A 21,565-nucleotide genomic window follows, 5' to 3' on the forward strand; every position below is an offset into this window, starting at 1 on the left:
CAGCGCGTGTATCCAGTGACGTCCTTGTTCTCCACGTGCTGTGTGGGACGTAAGCTGATTCCTTACTGTTTATTCTAGTGAAGAGTACATGTTAAGACATTGGCAAGGTTTGGTTCACTTATTACTGAGAACTGACTGTTGTAAACCCGTTACGGGAGCCTACTGAGTTGCTAATTCTACACTGTTATTATTCTGCACTAATCACGTCACTTCTCACTAGCAATGTTGTAAAGCCATACTAGTGTGGAGTGAAGTGCTAGTTGGGATGTGCGCGATATATATGACGTGTTAGTTGGCGTAGAAGTGTTCAGCTCTACGTCCAGCTCGTTCTAGAACCTCGCATGTAATAATAGAGGAGCACTAGTGCTTCCCCCCTAGAGAGCGCTGTTGGACCACCTCAGTACGGTATATTCATATTGTACAGGAAATGAACTGAATGTATTACTGTAGACGAGTGCCTAGTATTCATAAAGAGGCAATGATTATTGGAATGTTTTTCTGTTCCAGACCATACGTCACTCTTCATTCTCCATACCTCAAATGCACAGCCAGCTGCCTGTAATGTACAAGCCTGAGTCCGTATATTAATGTACCAGTGAAAATGCTGGTGTGTGAATGAGCCTGATGTGTTGCATTGTTCAATATCACCACTAACATTCCAGTGGTCTGACGGACACTTCAAAGGAGGACAAATCACGCCTTAGGACCTGCCTTGCTCTACAGTCCACTTACCTCTATTGAACAGTAAGGAAAGCCTATTTTAGTTTAGTGATTTGTACTCAAAACTAGCAGAGAACACAACATTAATGATAGTACACACACACACACACACAAATGAATCTGAAGAAATATCAGATCAGGTTTGAGAGTTTTAATGACCACAGAACAGACAAAAGGTGAGGTCCGTCCCCCCCCCCCCATAGGGAACAAGGCTCTTGGGAGGAGAATTTGAAAACACAAAGGTGAACAGCTGATAGCAATTCCAGCCCCCTGCTACCACCAGTCTGTGCTGAACATTGGGAATAAGTGAGACCGTCGAGTCTAGGGGATCTGTAGACCAGAGTTGCAAGACAATAGATTGTGAACATGTGATGAACCAGTCTCAGTATAGAGGAGAAACAAACACACAAAGAACAACAAAAGCCTTCTACAGGTGTTGCCAACCACTACAGCGTTGTCCTAGTTCAACAAGTGCCACAACCACCACCTAAATGTATACATAGAGCAAAGGCCAAACGCACTGCAGAGTCTGTTTGGCTAGTGTTCCCTTCACATTTTACACACCATTGTTGAACAGAAACCAAGCAGAGACAGCAGTGTTGGCAACACATTTTATTTAAGAAAGCAGGATTATTTTGAAAAGAACCAAGAACAGGTTCAGCATCATTTTTGCTGAACAGCATTAGCCTGAGCCCTAGTGCTTGACCATCCCACTGAACTGGGTAGGAAGCAATTGGGGTTTACTGTGATGGTAGTAGGAGTGACCAGGCAAGTCCTGAGTGAAGCTGTAGCTGGTTGAACCACTGGACACACTTGATGGGGAACCAGTGTAGGATACAGAGGATTGCTGGTCCACATTAAAATCCACAGCAGATGCTGGTTGGCTTACACCTGCCTGCATCACAGCATTCTGTCCCCAGCCACTAGAGCAAGTGCCAAGATGCCCTTTGGACAACCCATACATGCTGGATGGGGTCTGACTTGCTGGGTTGTATTGGTTGAAGGTTACAATGTGGGATCCAGTTTGGGGAGGATTTGGGACCCCCTTCTGGGACTGATCAGTGTGCAATGCAGTCTGCTGGCTCAATGTCTGCCCTGTGCTCCCAACCGGACAATGGGGGGGGACCCATGGGGGCTGCCTTGTTGTGCAGCACCACTGGCAGACTGTTGGCTAGTAAAGACATTCGAACTCACACTGGAGCCTTGCATCTGGGACTGGCCAGTCTGGGATGCAAATTGTTGGCTTGATGTCTGCCATCTACTTGCAACCCGAGAAGGAACAGTCCCATGAGAGCTTCCGTGTGCTTCATCTTTGACTGGCTGTCCGCTAGTTGAGGTCACACAAGAACTCACACTCGAACCCTCCAGCTGGGTCTGGGCAGTCTGTACTGAAGGCTGGTCAGGGCTAGATGGCTGCCATGTGCCTGCACCCATGGAATACAAAAGGTCCATAGTAGGTGCTCGTTTGTGGAGCATGTCTGCCAGACTGCTGGCTAGAGGACTGCCACATGCTTGCACCCTGCACAGGCCCAAGTCCATAATAACTGCTGCTTTTTTGTGTAGCATAACCAGCTCCCTGTTGGCTGGTGGAGCCCAAGCCAGAACTTGCACTCTGGGCTGGCAGAAACGCATAGTAACTGCTTTTTTGTGGAACATCACTGCCAGTCTGCCGTCTCCACGTCTGCCATCTACTCGAAACCCGAGAAGGAACGGCCCCACGTTGTTGCGCATCCTTGACCGGCTGTCGGCCAGTAGTGGTTACACCTGAACTCCCGCTGGCGCTGTGGCTAGCCAAAGAAAAGAGTCTGGATTTCAGCTGTGTGTAGCTTTGAGATTGAGGGAAGGGAACATGAGGAGGTTGGAGCTTCTTCGAAGGATGGTATGTTGGGTGGCCTGAGGATGGGGCCCTGTAGTCTCCCTGATGGGTGGGAGCAGATTGAACAGACACAGCGTGCGTCCTTGAACCAGTATACTGACTCGGGAAACCTTGAGCACTGGATACAGAGTCCAAGCTGCCAGCAGACCCCTGATGCCAGACACCTTGTTGAAAAAGGCTACTGGAAGTCTGGGGGGTGCCAAGGGCACGATTAGCACTCTGCCCCTGAAACTGAGTTTCACCACTACCAGAAGAGTCCTGCAGTTGGGGTTGGGTTACAAGTCTAGGAAGTTGCTGGCCACCTTGGAACACAGACTGGTAATACCCAGCAGAGCCACTTGCAGTCTGAGCACTTGAATCCATTTGACTTCTGGAAGCACTCCTTGACCATCCACCCGGAGTCTGACCGGGTTCCGGGCCTTGCCGAGGAAACACAGAGCTACTTTGCTTGGATGCAACACTGGAAGGAGAGCCCTCCATCTTGGTCAGATAAGGTAGGTAGTCGACTTCTTGGGGCTGAGCCACAGAAGCTGATGTCGCTACACCATACCAGTGTGGTGCAGATCTTTTGTTCCACACTTCAAGGGGATGAACAGAGCAGAGAGATTGCTTAAATTCCTGAACATGGACACAAAGCATCACTAGCTGTAGCTTGATCTGAACACTTTCTTACCACCAAGCCCCTCTGCATCTCTCAGCAGAAATACAACAGGGAGGAGTAACCAAAGCCTACAAGACAAAAGGAAATTTAAACACGAAAATAATCTGCAGTCTTAAACATGCACAAGGTAACACCACACGACTACCTTCTGCGCCACCACATTGTGCCACTAGACAGGGGACACCCCAATACCCAGCTTCATACACCAACCCTTCTCCCTGAGAGAAGCAGACAGACACAAGCTCCCTTCCTGTCTGCATTCCTTTTAAGCCTCTCATTAAAGTTAGCTGATAAGAATCACCAGTTCAAACTCTTTACAGCTGTTACCTAACCAATTAAAGGAACCTACGAGCGAGTAACAAGAGCTAGAAATACTTGGAGATATAGTAAGCATATCAGTAATATTGCTGTAGTCCCAGAGGCTGCATTAATTGTACAGGCCTTAATGTTCATTTCTGGTTTGTTTGTTTCCTTCTCACATGGATGGAATTGAGTTTGGCTGTTTGTTTGTCAAACATTCAAATCCAGCAAATATCCATTTCACACTTTATTTTTGTTTGGAGCCATTGCTATTCCTTTTATACATGTAGTCTTGAAGTTTAGATGTAGGCTGGAGTTGTGAGGAATACAAAAGCATCTTTCAGACTCAATTATGATTAAAATTCTAACATGGAGGTTGATTCTCAAAATGTCCTGACATCCTTTTCAGATAAAATTGTATTTTGCCTTTCCATGAAAATGTATTACACTGACCTTATCAATGTCAAATGAACATGTTTACTCCCTTTAAACAGACACAGCGTGGACGCGTCTCCTCACTTTAAAGAGAGATAAACACGTAGAAGTGCACTGTGTATTTTACAGGACCTGATAGAGATCTGGTGGGGGGGGGGGGGATGATGTACTGTACAGTTCCGAGTTTGTGGTGGTCCATGCAGAATCCAACAATGTTAGTTGGATATGATGGTGAACATTGTTTTGATATTTAGTTACATTAGAAATCCCACATGAAGTCTAATGCGTCAGTCAGTCATTGTAGTGATGCATGTGAACATGTAGAGTAGCAGCAGGTTTAATTTATTGTATATTCATATATCCTGTGTAGCTGTACCTGTATGATAAATGGCTTTAGTGTCAACTAAACCACTGAGAAGGAGATTAGTAGATGGAACAGGACAGAAGTGGAGGTCCTTGATGCACACCCAAGTGTACCTGGTCACAATATCTGGACTCGTCTTCTTACAAATCCATAGATTTCTGAGCATTAGTATACTTTGTCCCTCAATTCTCTCCTCATGAGAGAGTGAATTCCCTGTGACCCTCCCCACCAATGTTCAATTTATGACTAGTCTTGCTCTGAATGGCAAGTTATGCTGAGCAGTGATCCAGTAACAAGAGCGCTCAGGCAGATGAGGGAACACTGGTGAAGACCACAAAAACCCCCCACCAAGGCATTTGTACACTGCACAAGAGAATTTATTTCAATACAACCGAGTAATTACACAACAGTCACCCAGTAGCATTAGAGCCGATTTACACTTCAGGTAAAGGGACAGATTCTCCTGGTACAATGCAGTACAACATGGCCAACATTAGTGCAGGCAGCAGGGCACGTGGTCTACCGTTCGTTACATGGAGACGTGTATTGTGTAACGGCCACATCACCTACAGGAGAGAAAGGAAAACCGGTTCTTATTCATACTACACAGGCGGACATTCGAATTCAGTTCATATGATCCTTGTCCTTAATTGCATATTGGTCATTTCTATCCAACCCTCTCCCTCATCTTCCATGACGGTTTCGGAAGATAACAGGACTGGTTCTTACTGGGCTGGTAGTAGTCGTAGATCTTCACCACAGCTGGCTTCAGGTTCTGCACTGCTATGTCCTGCTGGATAACCAGAGTGTAGGTCTTGGTCTCTCCCTTCTTCAGCTGGGGAAAAGGGAGACCGATGCAGTCACCATACAAAATGATGGGACAAACACCATGGTAACGGTGGCCTCCGACACACACTGTTCATCTTACAAGCAAGTTGATCTGGCGAAAGCCTGTTCTTACCCCGTTCAGGTAGATGACTACGTTTCTCTCCGTTGGATCCACGCGTTTTACAGTGCCTTTCACCTGTAGACACAGGTTCTTTGTGAGCAGACCAGCTAATGCATGATGGGTATTTTCAGTGAGGTCAAAGTTACCTCTGTAGAGCCAGCTACTGGCATCAGTGACCCCTCAACCAGACTGAAGCCAGACAGCAGCTTGACCTCGATGACCACCATGTCCGTCTCAGTCCTGTTACCGTTATACCTGAAAGGTGAATTAAAGCAAAGTCACAGGGTTACATGGACAGACTTTATACATCCAAAGCCATCCTTTCCTCTTGTGCTCTAGTAGAGCTCACCTGACAGTCACAGTGACCCCCACAGACAGGTTTGGGGCACTGCAGTTTGAGCTTGTGTTGACCGCGATACTGAAGGAGGAGAAGTCATTGGGAGGCGGGATGTTGTAGTGCTGGGTGAACTGGAGGAGAAATACAAGTACCCCAGAGTCATTTTTACACCCAAGAAGCTCTTCAAGCATCTCTACACCAAGGGGCACCAGACTGACCTGCACAAACACACAGCCTTGGCCTGATGCCCTGACGTTGTACACCCCAGTCACTTCCTGCAGCTGGATCTGCTGGTACAGCAGTCTGTTGCTCTGGTTCACCGTGAACTGGGTCTTCGAGCCGAGGGGTGACGTCACAGTCACCGCAATGGTGCCTGTTGTACTGTAGGTGGCAGTGCTGTATTTTGCCAGAGCCTGAAGAGCCACTACAGTGTCCTGGGCAGAGAAAAGGGATTCAAAACAGGAGGCATTTCTTCTAGGGTATGGTTTTACACTGATGTCATCCAACAAACAAGAAGGACTAGAGTTCAAGCCCTTTTGTACTGCTAGGCATCAGCATTGACCCCAGTATTCGCGTTCATTGGTATCTTGCTCCAACCTACTGTACTGGCTAGGATGCATCCCATGAGGAAATGAAAGCACATTTAGCCAATTACAAGTCAAGTACCTTACACACGTGCTCAGGGCAGCGGTGGCTATGGCGCTCTGGATAAGAGCATCCGCAAGAATTAAAAGGTGGCTGTTGAGGTGTAAACATCTCGAGAAACTGAATCAAGCGAGCCAACTATTAGCAGAGCCAAAGATCATACTCACGCCGGGCTACAAAGTGACAATATTTGAGCTGGCGGTGCGAAGGGGGGGCACTACCTGCGTAGACGCGAAACCGCCAAAGGCGTTCTGCTGCTGGCCCAGCCAGCGGACGATGCTGGCACTGTAGCCCAGCTCAAACTGGGGCAGCAGGGGTCCAGAGAGCACAGCCAAGAGCACGTAGGAGGTCGTCTCCACGTCCAGAGAGTCCGTCACCGTCCCAACACGTCCACTGCCCCAGTGCCGCCCATCCACTGAAGGAGACAGAAAAGCACCGAGCCCACTCGGCCAAGATTCTCCGGTAAATACCAGCCAACCATCACCATAATTGCTCTGTATTTATGGACACATGCAGCCTCCAAAACACGCCAGTTCTCAGCCAGATACCAACATCCAGTGAAGGTCAAATTGGGCAAGTCTGACCTGTCACTACGGCTCGCTGGTTCAGGCGGGAGAGCAGGGTTCCTCTCATCACCTGGTCTCCAGCTAGTGTGAAGGTGTAGGAGAGGAGGGCGATGGCATAGGTGGAGTTCACCTGTGCAGAGATGTTCCTCAGGCAGTCCAAACCCTTGGAAACCATGGGGTCCTACCATGGCAAACACAGTAAGGCATGTTCACACAGACTACTAGAGGGAACCGTTTGAGGAAGGGGAGCACTCACTGTCCTCTGGGTGCCCAACTCCAGTAGAGCAGCTGTGACGTACGCCGAGAGGGTCACCTCATCGTTCACTCCACCCTGGGTAAGAGCGCAAAGTCAGCCAGCCGGCTCACAGGAGTGCTGCACCACACATCTGCTGCACTGCAGAGTCCTGACCTGCATGTCCACATGGATGAGGTTGCCCACTGAGGCAAAACAGCCGTTTAGCTGCTGCTTGTTGCCCAGCCAAGTCTTGGCCTGATCGATGACCGTCTGATCGATAAAGATGTATTGCTTTGCGCTTTCGAAAGACTTCATCACGAACGCAGTGAGCCTGAGTACACAGACACCAGGGAGCTTCTGATTTTTATATTCATTCATTTCAATAAGAGCCATCCATAACACGGCCAGGGGTCTGGTGTCATTTGAGAGCTGTACAGGAACCATCTGGTTTGTGCGAGACTGACCAGGTGTTGCCCGAGTTGTCGGAGGTCCCAAAGGCACTGTACGATCCATCCTCATGCTTGTAGGTCAGCTCTCTCTGGTAGCCTGCATCAGTCATGGGGAGAAACAGGCTGCTCGGCTCATGCTGCCAAAAGGTCCAGAATAAACTGCAGAAAATCAAACCACCCCAGCAGGTATCCTGCACACAGTCTGGGAGCCACTGGTGTGTGCCCTCACCACTCAGCAGGAAGGAGGTGGCTTTGCTCCTGATGGCGGGCGTCAGCTGGCCGCTGCTCTCCAAGTACCCCAGGATGAAGATGTCGGGGGCAAAGAGCAGCATGTTCTGTTCACCGCAGCCGTACGGCATGGCCAGCAGGTTGTCCAGGTTCTGCAGCGCATGGCCCATCAGATCTCCTGCAGAGAGAGTCACCAGAATTGTGCGTGTCCATACGCAAGACCTTGTTCAATTCCAAATGAATGGGTGTGTAGCTGCAAGTGTCCTCACCCAGCACAGAGACAAAGGCAGTGGGGGAACCCTGCACAATCACTTTAGGCAACTTCAGTGTAACATTTCTCTCCACAACACCTAGAGGATGGGAAAAGGGCCATCAGAGAGACATCATCTCACTCACCAACCCAAGTGAGAACATTGTTGGACTACAGACCTGCAGGACAGAGGAGCTCATTGTAAGCGTTGGATTGTTTGGTGCCCTCTGCCTGTCAGAGGAAGAAGTAGTATGCAGTCAGAACCACCAGAACAAAACCCTTTAGTCTGCTCAGTATCCTTCTGTCAAGTTAACAGTGAACAACCCCACCCATCACAGTACAGACTACCTGGAACCACACAAAAAAAAGGGGGGTTTGGTGTGCAAGATATATACACACACACACACCCATCCGACTGAGGAGAATAGCCACCCAACCAAGTTTGGTATTCATATCGTTCCAGCAGTGTTCAAATGCTCAGAAGCGTACAGCTACTGGCAGACTCCAGTAAGGGGAGTTGTGGTTACTGGGGCTCTTCAGGGTGGAGGAGACCCCAATGGAACTCACCTCCACCAGCAGGGTCTGAACCACCGTGTCCATACGTCCTTTCTCCGGCACACCGGTCACCCGATTCCCACACAGTGCAGATGTCTGTACTGCTTCTGCAGTCACTGTGAAGACCACCTCACCTACAATACACCCCCCCAAATTGGGCATTGGAAACGTCAAGCTACTTAATGAAATGCATAATTGTACATCCAGAAAGAGCAGTAACGCTACTCAACACATTTTTGCAAGTTGGAATGTGCCTTCTGAGAAGGCTGCAATAGTGGAACACAAATGAAGAGCATTACTGCTAGACAGCTGTTGCCGCCAACCTCAGCAATTCCACATTCCAATCCGCTTCTTAAATATGTGGATAAAAATACATGTCCAGTCTTCCAATTTCAGCTGACGTCAGACTTACCCAACACGGAGGGCGTGACGACCCACGTGAAGGTCCAGCCGTCGTCAGCACAGAGGCAGTGTGTGTAAATGCAGCTCTTGCAGGGTTGGACTGAGAACTGATTTGAGGATGCCAGCATCACTTGTACCTTTAAACACACATGCAGTGCGTCAGAGCCCAGCACTGTACAACTGCCCCTGCATTCCATGTGGCTCACAGGTACTTCCAGCACAAAACCTCCACACACGAGCCATAAGTGGGGACTCACTGCTCAGTGAACAGTCAAGTAGGAATTACCGTGGGGATAATCAGCTCCTCTGTCCCATAGGGGGATGGAGACACTGGGACCACTTACCATGATGCAGGAGGGGAGGTAGTTGAAGACTGTGGCCTTGAGCGTGAACACCTCTCCACGGACGATGGAGTAGGGCAGGGTCAGGCTCACGAAGAAAGGCTGGAAGGCCGTGAGGTCGACTTTTGGGGCCACGCCAAACCCGACCGGAGATGTACAAAATGCGCCTCCCTCCCACGTGGTGATGGTGTCTGGGACGGTCTCGTTGACCCTAGTAAACCCAGACGTCCTGGTGAGGAGAAGGAAAACTGGTCAGACGAGGCCACTGCATTTGGTGGCAACAGGTTTGAGCCACAGCCCAGGTGTACCCACCCCACATAAACAAGGTCCCAGATCCAAGTCTCTGGGAAGTATCTGCGGACCGTGGCGGCTGGTGGGTTTTGGTCTGAGGGAGTCTCACCAGAGCCTACAGGAAGTTCTTTGGCAAAGGCTACGTTTTCAACTGTTGAGAGAATATTTCTTCAATATCGGATACAATATGCATTTCTTCACTCAAAAGGACTTCATGCCACTTACAGCCAAATTTCCACAAAGTCCTGCAGTCAAAGGGCTTTCTTAGGTCAACATTGGTAATGGTCTTGATTCCAGCATCCTGAGAAAAGGGAACAGTGTTTCAAACAACAGCATATATCAACTACAAACCCTGGGTGCCAAAACTATTTCTTACTTTGAAGACATGGTACACATCAACGTTCCCATTGTATGGACCAGGGAAGGCGAGTCTTGCATTTAATAGAGGCTTTGGCAGGCGAGGTGGCATCTCAGAGCAAGGGTAGAAGTCTTCAGTGCCATCTGGGTATCCAGACAACTTGTAGACAGGGAGCAGCTTAAAGACCTAGGATGACATGAGATGCGAGAGTCAGCCATAGGACTCGATGAGCGTTTAACAGCTGCACAACTGTGCAAAATATGAGCCGAGCAAGAGAAAGCATTTGATCCAAGTATTGGTGGGCTGCTGCTGAATTGGAGTTCAACCCTGATCAGGTTAATGCGGGTTCTGGAGAACATCTGCACAAGTGTTGGATCAGAGCTCTGCAGGTGGGTGGCTCAGCTGGAACAGACCTGAGCACCCTGGAGCTTTAGGGCTTCGGTATGAACGTACAGATTCAACGCTGAGCTCCTTGTCCGGGCTGAGCAGCAACAGGCTCCGATCGATGGCCCTCACGGAGCACAGCGAGCCTGGGCGAGCCTTCAGCATCAACTCCACAGAACTCCCGGGCAGCTCCACAGGAGAAGAGAAATTCAGAGACACCTGGGAGACCATGAGAGACTAGTGAGAACCTCAAGCTACACTGTAAATGGATACAGCTTCTTATGAAGTGGAGACCAGCCACGGCAACATTTTACTTCACAAGACCACTAGAACATTGTGACATTCTGACCTCGTTAGCCAGACACAGCTCAACGGGGAAGTCCATGCTGTCGGCTACCACCTCCCCTCTCGGGAGCATGGCGTACACCACTACCTGGACGAGCGGAGACAGAGCACGCACATCCTGGAGGGGCACCACCACTCCTCCTCGGTTCTCTGTTACACACACACAGGACAGTTAGAACACAGCACCTAGAGCAGAAAGGGCATCAGTCCTGGAGCTTCAGAGCCCTCCAGAGTTTCCCAGGCCCAACTTGAGCCCTTTTGTTTCGTCATCTTTCAAATCAAAACGGAAGAATCAGGTGTGCACATCCAACAGTTACAATTGAGCTCTACATCCATTTCAACAGGATGAGGCCGTGTTGTGGCTACAGTGCAAGTGTGCATGGACCTCTCTCTGGTTGTACAGCCACAGAGATGCTTCCTGTCTGCACCATCCTGCCCCGGGACATCACCTGCACACCCAACGGAGATTGTGTTCACAAACGCCTTCCAAAACAGCATGTCCAACAGGACAAGAAATTGGGGGGCGGGAGTCCAAGTTAAAATCAGATTTCTGGAGACCAATATGCTGCAAGTTTGCAAATGGTGACCTGACAGTAGATCGTACCATGTAGAAGAAATCTAGGGAGAGTTGGGTTGGTTCCAGTGCATTGCCCTGTATGATGTACTGAACCAGTGCTGTAGCATGTCCATTACACCTGAACACCTCCAGCGGGCGCTGCAGTGCCAGGAAACTTCTGCTTTGGGAGTAGAAGGGCTGAACCAACAGGTAAGCAAAGAGGTAGTTTGGTGTTCTCATGTTGGCCATATTTCCAAGTGGTTTCTTTTCCTCAAGATATTGGGCCTATTATGAGGAGAAAGAAAAGGGACACATTTAGAAGGGTCAGACAAGGCAAGACATTGATTATGCTTGTAACACTTACAAGAACCCTTTCCAACAAAAGGCGGACTTCACAGACCTCAAGAGAGACGGATTGTGAACCCCATGAACGCGTGTCTAAGGAGAAGGGGGCGACACCGTTGCCATCGGTAACCAACTTCCAGCTTGCGTTTTTGTTCCCAGCATAATTCACAACCAGATACACCGATTCATTCTTCATAGGAGCGGAGTCTGGACCAGTGGCTTTAATCTAAGACGGATTTAAAAAACACCCCCCACCAAACCAACCGTCTGAAACTTGTGCTACATGTTGACCCCTAAACAGCACACAGTTCACGCCAGGTATTGCAAACCATTAAAAAAAAGGACCAGTAATTACCTTTCCTTTGTAGGTCAACCCAAGCCTGAACGTGTCCGGAGCGTCCACAAAGGTGAGAGTGACGATGTCACTTGTAACAGTAGAGCTTCCAGACCCCGACAGGACCACTCCTGTGGTTGAAACACACACCTCTTTCAAACAAATGTCTGCATTCACTTGGACCATTTTGCAAGTAAAGAAAACCTTTTCAAATATTCAGTCACTTATTTTTAAAGCCATTAAGGGGTCAGAGAGTGGGAAAACCTCACCTGTCCCATATTCCTCCAGTTCAGCATCAACATTAATAATGTCTTCATATCGTGTATCATTCAGTGCAAAGTCACTCAGGTCAACGATGTAGGACCCGCAGCCTGTCCTGTCAGTCTAGAGTAAATATGGACCAGACAGAGTTCAGAAACACTGTAGAACAATTACTGCCCAAGAAAATACCCAAACAGATCGTTCAGGTACCTTTTCCCTCATATGAAATTTCGCCAATGATTCTTCACATTATACCTAGAAGTCTCAGCTTCTGTACTAAACCCATTTTAACACATGGCCACCTCCATGGGGCATAAACTGCTTCACTTGAGGACTACAAAGCAATCTGAGGAAGTCTCAATACTTATGAAGGGAGCTTTCCTTTCTTTTGTACGATTTGCTACTTTTTGGTGGCAAAAGTCTCTTTAAAAACAATGAAGGTTAAATGACTAGACGTTTCTTAGAAGCTTCTCAATACCATCTGCAGGAACAGGTGACCAAGTGGACCAACCTTCATGGTAAAAGTTCTACAGATGTCTGGGAGCTGTGCAGGGCCTGGCGCAAACCACCAGTATCCGTAACTTCTGCGGCAGACCACGGCAGTCGCAGACCCCATCACTGGTTTCCCATAAGTATACCTACAGCCAGGGTGGAGGTTGTGGAGTAAGGAATACATAATGTTGCGCCAGGTGGTTCAGTCTCAAGGTTTAAATGGCTCTTACTTTGCACACACTTTGAGCGTGACCTTAGTGTCCAGAACGGTTATGACCGGAGGAAGCTCTATGGTTACTTCAAACTTTGGCAGCACTATGGGGGAGGGGTTTCAAAATATTAAACCCACATCAAACCTTTGCCTTACTTCATTAAAGAATTCTTAAGATGAGCCCCTCAAGACAAGTTAAACATACTGTCCCAAACACTGATCATTAAATCCCAACTGAAAACCGTGCTGCGCCTGACCATATTTCTTGATTTCAAAGTCTTGCGTGATTGGTTCATTCCCCTCATTCCAGGCAGTGATGACATAGAATCCCTCTGCAGCCTCGGGGCTTACGGGATACGACAGATCCAGGAAGCCGCTGGATGTGGACATGTTCAGCCACTGACCAATACGGTTGGAGTTGGGGTCCTACAGACAGCAGCAGCATGCAATGATCCTCAAATATACTATGAGCAAAGAACTTCCATAGCAACCAGGACACAGTTCCAGAATCAGTAAATACATACAGAGTGATGATGCATATTGCACACTTCATACCTGCAGCTCCACTGTTGAGAACTGAGAGAGAGAGAGAGACACACACTTCACATCAGTGGCATACACTGCTGCAACAGTCCTTTTATTTTATGGAACAACTTGAAAAACTGCACATTTCACTCCCTTACCATCCCATTGTAGGTGAGGAAGTTGGAATCCAGAGACACTATCCGGATTTTCACTGTAGAGAGAAAGACAGCATCAATACTGCTGACCCTCCAAACACTCAGAAAGAGACCGGTTTAGATCCATGGCTGTCGAGTTCCCCCTGCACCTCCTTTAGGAAACCCCAGTCCAAAACCACCAACAATACCTGTCTGTCCTGGTTTGTACAAGGGTTTGTCTGTTGCAATGATGGTCAGCTGAGCAGGAGGTTTTATGAGGATCTTTGTTGTCCCATTTAGGAATGTAGTTTTCCCTTTTACCTCAAAGACAATGGATGCTTCTGTATCTATGCTTACAGCAGGAACCTGTTTAATGAAGAAAGAAACTAGCAAAGTGAACCCAGAAAACCTCTTCTAATCTGATGTGCAGATACAGAGGGTCTCTGATATTCCTCAATCACCCACATGTGTGCTTGTACAAGCAACTTACACAGAGAACATGTTCAAAAAACAGACCAAAACTACAAAAGGAATGAGAGATGTAAACTGGGATAAAATTGGGACACAAGCCAAGTCAAAAGACCTTTCTAGTAAAGGCTCCATTTTCACATGGGGCTCTGCTTGATTAAAAACCAGTTTCTTTGTGGCTTTAATATGTTGTAGACAGTGAGGGTACGGACCTTAAAGGAAACACACTGGTAGTGGTCTTGGCTTACAACAGTCTGGCTCAGAAGAGTCTTGCTGGTTTGCCCGTGTTCCAGAGTCACATGTAACAATAAGCTTTTTTGGGCGGTGTGGACATGGACACACAGTGTCTCAGTACTGCCCCCTACAGGCTGGGAATTGGCAGTCAACAGGTAAATCCTGAAGGGGAACAGAGATAAAACCAGTTGACATACGGTTGATTAGAAAGACCTAAATCCACACTGCCCATCCATGGAAACCATTAAATAGGCCTCCAATTTTTGTATAGCAACTTGCATAATATCTGTATTATTGTCATCATCCAATTACTCATGAAACCTGGCACAAGTGAAAAATACAGCAAAACTGAGAATTGGGGGGGTTTTTTGTTTTGTTTTTGTGGCATGCATTTTAATCCATCATGTTGGCCCAAAGTAAACAAATAGGCAATCCTATAAATAATACAGACAAATTTAGAGACCTACAGCTTACTTTAAACCAACAAATACTACCACAAATGTAACAAACACAGATATGAGAGAAAGAATAAACACTCATACGTGTCATTAGAGAAAAAGGCAACAGCCCTGTGGAGGAGCAGAAGCACAGTGGCAAACACCACGGAGAGCTGCATCCTGACCGCAACTCCACCACCACCAGACAATCAGACCGCCTGGGAGCTCATGCTATAAATAATAAGCCCCTCCCCTTCACGGGGGAAAAGTCTTTGAGCCCTGCCCTAGCTACTGCGCCACTTATCAAATAACCTATCAGTTCGGTCAAAGTTTGAGTTAATTGGGTTGGAGCATTTAGCGTCACTCTCACAGCCTATCCACGACTGAATTTCTCCTCAATGTTGTCATTCAATGACAAAAAACCCAAATCTACTCAACGAGGTACTGATTAGGCTATCTACTAAACCAAATCTATTTAATGAGGTACTGATGAGGCGATCTCCTAAACCAAATCGGTTTAACGAGCAATGTGCGAGACGGGTGGAGCGCATACTAATATGCACGGAGGCTTCGATGAAACGAGTCGTTTCACCACATGTTGATTTCTGAACTATTTCTGAGTCAAAACAGTAGTATTGTGTTTTTTAAAAATGAATGAATTTGTTTTAGTCAAGGTCTGAAAACATTATCTTTTTTTGTTCTTTTGTTATAAATGTTCTATGTGATAATGTTTGATAGCAGTAGCTCAGTGGTCGAGGTTACTTGTAAATGGAACATTGCTGGTTCACTGCCAAATTGCCTCTGTTGGGCCCCTGAGCAAGGCCCTTAACTCGCCATTGCTCAAGCTGTACTCAGTCATAATTGTAAGTTGCTTTGGATAAAAGTGTCAGCTAAATGTATCTGTTGGCCGTTAGAATTGTTCTTTTTACTCAAACACATACAAAACTAGAGAAAGTGATTATTTTGCAGATTGTTTTGTCAGTTTGTGTGTGTTGTTCTTTTGTTATCCTTTTCAGTTCTTCACTTGTGTTAATAAGAATAACTAGGTAAGGCTCTCTCAGTAAGTGTTTAGAGAATATGGACTAATACAAAGTCGGTTGCTTTGTCATGTCGCTCCTGCACTGTTACGATTCATTTGTCGAACTTGTTCGGAGTCATGTTTTAATGGTTATGTATTCATACTTAAAAACTCAGAGTAAATTGTTGGCTGATTATAGAAAGGAAATCTTATTCCTTTTTCAACATATTGCATTTCGAACAATTAGTTTGGGCTTTTTAATCCAAGATTGATGTCTAATTACTGTCCATGAGTCCCAGCGGTTCATATTTTAATTTTAAAATGGCCAAATTTTAGCGCTTTAGGACATTTTGTGTTATTCGCATATAAGCTATATCTAATTATTTTTATATATATATATATATATATATATATATATATATATATTATAAATACACACACACACACACTAATATTTCATTGGACCATCTTTAGCTTTGATTACGGCACGCATTCGCTGTGGCATCATTTCCACAAGCTGCTGCAAAGTCACAATATTTATTTCTGTCCAAAGTTGCATTAATTTTTCCCCAAGATCTTGTATTGATGATGGGAGATTTGGAGCATTGCGCCAAGTCATCTTGGAATATGCCCGTGCCATCAGGGAAGAAAAAAAATGCATTGATGGAATAACCTGGTCATTCAGTATATTTGGGTAGTCAGCTGACCTCATTCTTTGGGCCCATAACGTTGATGAACCTAGACCTGACCAACTGCAGCAACCCCAGATCATAGCACTGCCCCCACAGGCTTGTACGGTAGGCACTAGGAGTGATGGGTGCATCACTTCAGCCGCCTCTCTTCTCACCGTGATGCTCCCATCACTCTGGAACAGGGTAAATCTGGACTCATCAGACCACATGACTTTCTTCCATTGCTCCAGGGTCCAATCTTTATGTTCCCTAGCAAACTGAAGCCGTTTTTGCCGGTCAGAATCACGGACAAGTGGTTTTCTTAAGGCTACGCAGCTGTTTAGTCCCAATGCCTTGAGTTCCCTTTGCATTGTGCATGTGGAAATGCTCTTACTTTCACTATTAAACATGTTGTTTTGCTACGATTTGATTTCACCACACGTTTAAGTGATCGCCGATCACGATCATTCGAGATTTTATTTCGACCGCATTCCTTCCTCGAAGATGATGTTTCCCCACTGTCCTTCCACTTTTTAACAATGCGTTGGACAGCTCTTAACCCGATTTGCTTAGTTTCAGCAATCTCCTTAGAGGTTTTCTCTGCTTGATGCATGCCATGAATTTGACCCTTCTGAAACAGATTAGCATCTTTTCCACGACCACAGGATGTGTCTTTTGACATGGTTGTTTAACAAATGAGAAGCTACTCACTGCATCAGTTAGGGTTAAATAGCTTGCTGCCAGCTGAAACATACTCACCCATGTAGTAATTATCCAATGGGAGACTCTTACCTATTTGGCCAGGCAGTGTGGGTGTGGGTGGGTGTATTGCACAATTTTGGTAAATATAGAATATGATGTAAGGTGACATGATGTTTTAATATTTGTTGATCTCCTTAATTTTAGTTGTGATGTGTGATAATATGTTTGTATTTTGTGGAGTCACGTTTTGTTCCCGCCATGAGAGTTTCCTGTTTCTATGAAATTGTGATGTAGAATTTTATGGCAGGGTTTAACTAGGTGTGGAAATTGTAGTTTATCACGAATTGTACTGCTGAAGTGGTTTATGCACATATGTGATGGTGTCCACGTTAAATGTCTGTGAAGCCCTTTGTGCTTGAAACTCACAACCAGACTTTCTGCTCATTATATTTAATCTTATGGTTCTTAAATTGTATTAATAAACCTGTAGTTTGTCCTGGCACTGGTGGTGTTGCTTTTTTAAAAGGCCTAAAGTGGTACCTGTTAAATGTATAAATAACCATACATCTCTGTGCTTTGCTCTAAAAACATTTCTGCTTTTGGTAAGTTGTCCTAATGTTGCCTCATTTCGTCCCTCCACAGCCGCTTTCTCTGCCAGTATTTCAGACCACTGTGCACAAGGACTTGCTAGCATTCATAAGCAAGATTCAAAATATGATGCAGTAAGTCTGACGCAGCTATCTACATACATGTCAATATTTCCAAACGTATCTGCAGACCTTTGGAAGGAATTTACCCGCAGTGTTAGTGTAGACCAACAGACCATATGCAAATCATTTCTGAAGTATTTTTAGGCTCCATTTCCACTGCAAGTGTTGGACAGACTGCTCTTAAAGGTACACGTCATTATGGAGCGACGACACACTACGTCAGAGATCTGCGGCGACAGGTTCAGAAGAGACGTCGCAGCGCGTGTATCCAGTGACGTCCTTGTTCTCCACGTGCTGTGTGGGATGTAAGCTGATTCCTTACTGTTTATTCTAGTGAAGAGTACATGTTAAGACATTGGCAAGGTTTGGTTCACTTATTACTGAGAACTGACTGTTGTAAACCCGTTACGGGAGCCTACTGAGTTGCTAATTCTACACTGTTATTATTCTGCACTAATCACGTCACTTCTCACTAGCAATGTTGTAAAGCCATACTAGTGTGGAGTGAAGTGCTAGTTGGGATGTGCGCGATATATATGACGTGTTAGTTGGCGTAGAAGTGTTCAGCTCTACGTCCAGCTCGTTCTAGAACCTCGCATGTAATAATAGAGGAGCACTAGTGCTTCCCCCCTAGAGAGCGCTGTTGGACCACCTCAGTACGGTATATTCATATTGTACAGGAAATGAACTGAATGTATTACTGTAGACGAGTGCCTAGTATTCATAAAGAGGCAATGATTATTGGAATGTTTTTCTGTTCCAGACCATACGTCACTCTTCATTCTCCATACCTCAAATGCACAGCCAGCTGCCTGTAATGTACAAGCCTGAGTCCGTATATTAATGTACCAGTGAAAATGCTGGTGTGTGAATGAGCCTGATGTGTTGCATTGTTCAATATCACCACTAACATTCCAGTGGTCTGACGGACACTTCAAAGGAGGACAAATCACGCCTTAGGACCTGCCTTGCTCTACAGTCCACTTACCTCTATTGAACAGTAAGGAAAGCCTATTTTAGTTTAGTGATTTGTACTCAAAACTAGCAGAGAACACAACATTAATGATAGTACACACACACACGCACACACATGAATCTGAAGAAATATCAGATCAGGTTTGAGAGTTTTAATGACCACAGAACAGACAAAAGGTGAGGTCCGTCCCCCCCCCCCCATAGGGAACAAGGCTCTTGGGAGGAGAATTTGAAAACACAAAGGTGAACAGCTGATAGCAATTCCAGCCCCCTGCTACCACCAGTCTGTGCTGAACATTGGGAATAAGTGAGACCGTCGAGTCTAGGGGATCTGTAGACCAGAGTTGCAAGACAATAGATTGTGAACATGTGATGAACCAGTCTCAGTATAGAGGAGAAACAAACACACAAAGAACAACAAAAGCCTTCTACAGGTGTTGCCAACCACTACAGCGTTGTCCTAGTTCAACAAGTGCCACAACCACCACCTAAATGTATACATAGAGCAAAGGCCAAACGCACTGCAGAGTCTGTTTGGCTAGTGTTCCCTTCACATTTTACACACCATTGTTGAACAGAAACCAAGCAGAGACAGCAGTGTTGGCAACACATTTTATTTAAGAAAGCAGGATTATTTTGAAAAGAACCAAGAACAGGTTCAGCATCATTTTTGCTGAACAGCATTAGCCTGAGCCCTAGTGCTTGACCATCCCACTGAACTGGGTAGGAAGCAATTGGGGTTTACTGTGATGGTAGTAGGAGTGACCAGGCAAGTCCTGAGTGAAGCTGTAGCTGGTTGAACCACTGGACACACTTGATGGGGAACCAGTGTAGGATAAGTGCACGTCAGAGGATTGCTGGTCCACATTAAAATCCACAGCAGATGCTGGTTGGCTTACACCTGCCTGCATCACAGCATTCTGTCCCCAGCCACTAGAGCAAGTGCCAAGATGCCCTTTGGACAACCCATACATGCTGGATGGGGTCTGACTTGCTGGGTTGTATTGGTTGAAGGTTACAATGTGGGATCCAGTTTGGGGAGGATTTGGGACCCCCTTCTGGGACTGATCAGTGTGCAATGCAGTCTGCTGGCTCAATGTCTGCCCTGTGCTCCCAACCGGACAATGGGGGGGGGACCCATGGGGGCTGCCTTGTTGTGCAGCACCACTGGCAGACTGTTGGCTAGTAAAGACATTCGAACTCACACTGGAGCCTTGCATCTGGGACTGGCCAGTCTGGGATGCAAATTGTTGGCTTGATGTCTGCCATCTACTTGCAACCCGAGAAGGAACAGTCCCATGAGAGCTTCCGTGTGCTTCATCTTTGACTGGCTGTCCGCTAGTTGAGGTCACACAAGAACTCACACTCGAACCCTCCAGCTGGGTCTGGGCAGTCTGTACTGAAGGCTGGTCAGGGCTAGATGGCTGCCATGTGCCTGCACCCATGGAATACAAAAGGTCCATAGTAGGTGCTCGTTTGTGGAGCATGTCTGCCAGACTGCTGGCTAGAGGACTGCCACATGCTTGCACCCTGCACAGGCCCAAGTCCATAATAACTGCTGCTTTTTTGTGTAGCATAACCAGCTCCCTGTTGGCTGGTGGAGCCCAAGCCAGAACTTGCACTCTGGGCTGGCAGAAACGCATAGTAACTGCTTTTTTGTGGAACATCACTGCCAGTCTGCCGTCTCCACGTCTGCCATCTACTCGAAACCCGAGAAGGAACGGCCCCACGTTGTTGCGCATCCTTGACCGGCTGTCGGCCAGTAGTGGTTACACCTGAACTCCCGCTGGCGCTGTGGCTAGCCAAAGAAAAGAGTCTGGATTTCAGCTGTGTGTAGCTTTGAGATTGAGGGAAGGGAACATGAGGAGGTTGGAGCTTCTTCGAAGGATGGCATGTTGGGTGGCCTGAGGATGGGGCCCTGTAGTCTCCCTGATGGGTGGGAGCAGATTGAACAGACACAGCGTGCGTCCTTGAACCAGTATACTGACTCGGGAAACCTTGAGCACTGGATACAGAGTCCAAGCTGCCAGCAGACCCCTGATGCCAGACACCTTGTTGAAAAAGGCTACTGGAAGTCTGGGGGGTGCCAAGGGCACGATTAGCACTCTGCCCCTGAAACTGAGTTTCACCACTACCAGAAGAGTCCTGCAGTTGGGGTTGGGTTACAAGTCTAGGAAGTTGCTGGCCACCTTGGAACACAGACTGGTAATACCCAGCAGAGCCACTTGCAGTCTGAGCACTTGAATCCATTTGACTTCTGGAAGCACTCCTTGACCATCCACCCGGAGTCTGACCGGGTTCCGGGCCTTGCCGAGGAAACACAGAGCTACTTTGCTTGGATGCAACACTGGAAGGAGAGCCCTCCATCTTGGTCAGATAAGGTAGGTAGTCGACTTCTTGGGGCTGAGCCACAGAAGCTGATGTCGCTACACCATACCAGTGTGGTGCAGATCTTTTGTTCCACACTTCAAGGGGATGAACAGAGCAGAGAGATTGCTTAAATTCCTGAACATGGACACAAAGCATCACTAGCTGTAGCTTGATCTGAACACTTTCTTACCACCAAGCCCCTCTGCATCTCTCAGCAGAAATACAACAGGGAGGAGTAACCAAAGCCTACAAGACAAAAGGAAATTTAAACACGAAAATAATCTGCAGTCTTAAACATGCACAAGGTAACACCACACGACTACCTTCTGCACCACCACATTGTGCCACTAGACAGGGGACACCCCAATACCCAGCTTCATACACCAACCCTTCTCCCTGAGAGAAGCAGACAGACACAAGCTCCCTTCCTG

General features: G+C 46.9%; 5 protein-coding genes across 5 annotated transcripts; all 5 read right to left on the reverse strand.

Annotated features, from left to right (window-relative positions):
* Positions 1–968: 968 nt before the first annotated feature.
* On the reverse strand, positions 969–3,485 carry LOC145652636 (uncharacterized). Its single transcript, XM_081703595.1, has 3 exons — positions 3,403–3,485; positions 3,270–3,325; positions 969–3,174 (listed from the first exon to the last, which is right to left on the reverse strand). Exons 1-3 carry the CDS (start codon positions 3,417–3,419, stop codon positions 2,126–2,128), a joined length of 1,122 nt encoding a protein of 373 aa, XP_081559721.1. The 5' UTR covers positions 3,420–3,485; the 3' UTR covers positions 969–2,125.
* Positions 3,486–4,724: 1,239 nt separating this feature from the next.
* On the reverse strand, positions 4,725–10,142 carry LOC145652623 (alpha-2-macroglobulin-like protein 1). Its single transcript, XM_081703553.1, has 20 exons — positions 9,981–10,142; positions 9,830–9,905; positions 9,626–9,755; positions 9,317–9,542; positions 8,983–9,109; positions 8,583–8,704; positions 8,195–8,246; positions 8,035–8,115; positions 7,767–7,943; positions 7,553–7,634; positions 7,263–7,419; positions 7,110–7,184; positions 6,872–7,034; positions 6,509–6,702; positions 5,861–6,076; positions 5,655–5,773; positions 5,452–5,560; positions 5,318–5,380; positions 5,086–5,191; positions 4,725–4,922 (listed from the first exon to the last, which is right to left on the reverse strand). The coding sequence occupies exons 1-20, from the start codon at positions 10,071–10,073 to the stop codon at positions 4,876–4,878; spliced, it is 2,415 nt and encodes an 804-aa protein (XP_081559679.1). The 5' UTR covers positions 10,074–10,142; the 3' UTR covers positions 4,725–4,875.
* Positions 10,143–10,337: 195 nt separating this feature from the next.
* On the reverse strand, positions 10,338–10,961 carry LOC145652698 (alpha-2-macroglobulin-like protein 1). Its single transcript, XM_081703820.1, has 3 exons — positions 10,940–10,961; positions 10,696–10,841; positions 10,338–10,565 (listed from the first exon to the last, which is right to left on the reverse strand). The coding sequence occupies exons 1-3, from the start codon at positions 10,959–10,961 to the stop codon at positions 10,338–10,340; spliced, it is 396 nt and encodes a 131-aa protein (XP_081559946.1).
* A 92-nt stretch (positions 10,962–11,053) lies between these two features.
* Positions 11,054–14,867, reverse strand: LOC145652699 (alpha-1-macroglobulin-like). Its single transcript, XM_081703822.1, has 12 exons — positions 14,794–14,867; positions 14,230–14,413; positions 13,759–13,915; positions 13,574–13,626; positions 13,446–13,466; positions 13,148–13,316; positions 12,910–12,994; positions 12,699–12,825; positions 12,196–12,310; positions 11,948–12,057; positions 11,296–11,532; positions 11,054–11,140 (listed from the first exon to the last, which is right to left on the reverse strand). Exons 1-12 carry the CDS (start codon positions 14,865–14,867, stop codon positions 11,054–11,056), a joined length of 1,419 nt encoding a protein of 472 aa, XP_081559948.1.
* Positions 14,868–19,013: 4,146 nt separating this feature from the next.
* Positions 19,014–21,382, reverse strand: LOC145652651 (uncharacterized). Its single transcript, XM_081703614.1, has 2 exons — positions 21,325–21,382; positions 19,014–21,229 (listed from the first exon to the last, which is right to left on the reverse strand). The coding sequence occupies exon 2, from the start codon at positions 20,504–20,506 to the stop codon at positions 19,460–19,462; it is 1,047 nt and encodes a 348-aa protein (XP_081559740.1). The 5' UTR covers positions 20,507–21,229; positions 21,325–21,382; the 3' UTR covers positions 19,014–19,459.
* Between the last annotated feature and the right edge of the window lie 183 nt (positions 21,383–21,565).

Source organism: Electrophorus electricus, chromosome 20 (genome assembly GCF_041902795.1).
Source record: "Electrophorus electricus isolate QZ-2024a chromosome 20, ASM4190279v1, whole genome shotgun sequence".
Classification (NCBI taxonomy): Eukaryota; Metazoa; Chordata; class Actinopteri; order Gymnotiformes; family Gymnotidae; genus Electrophorus; species Electrophorus electricus.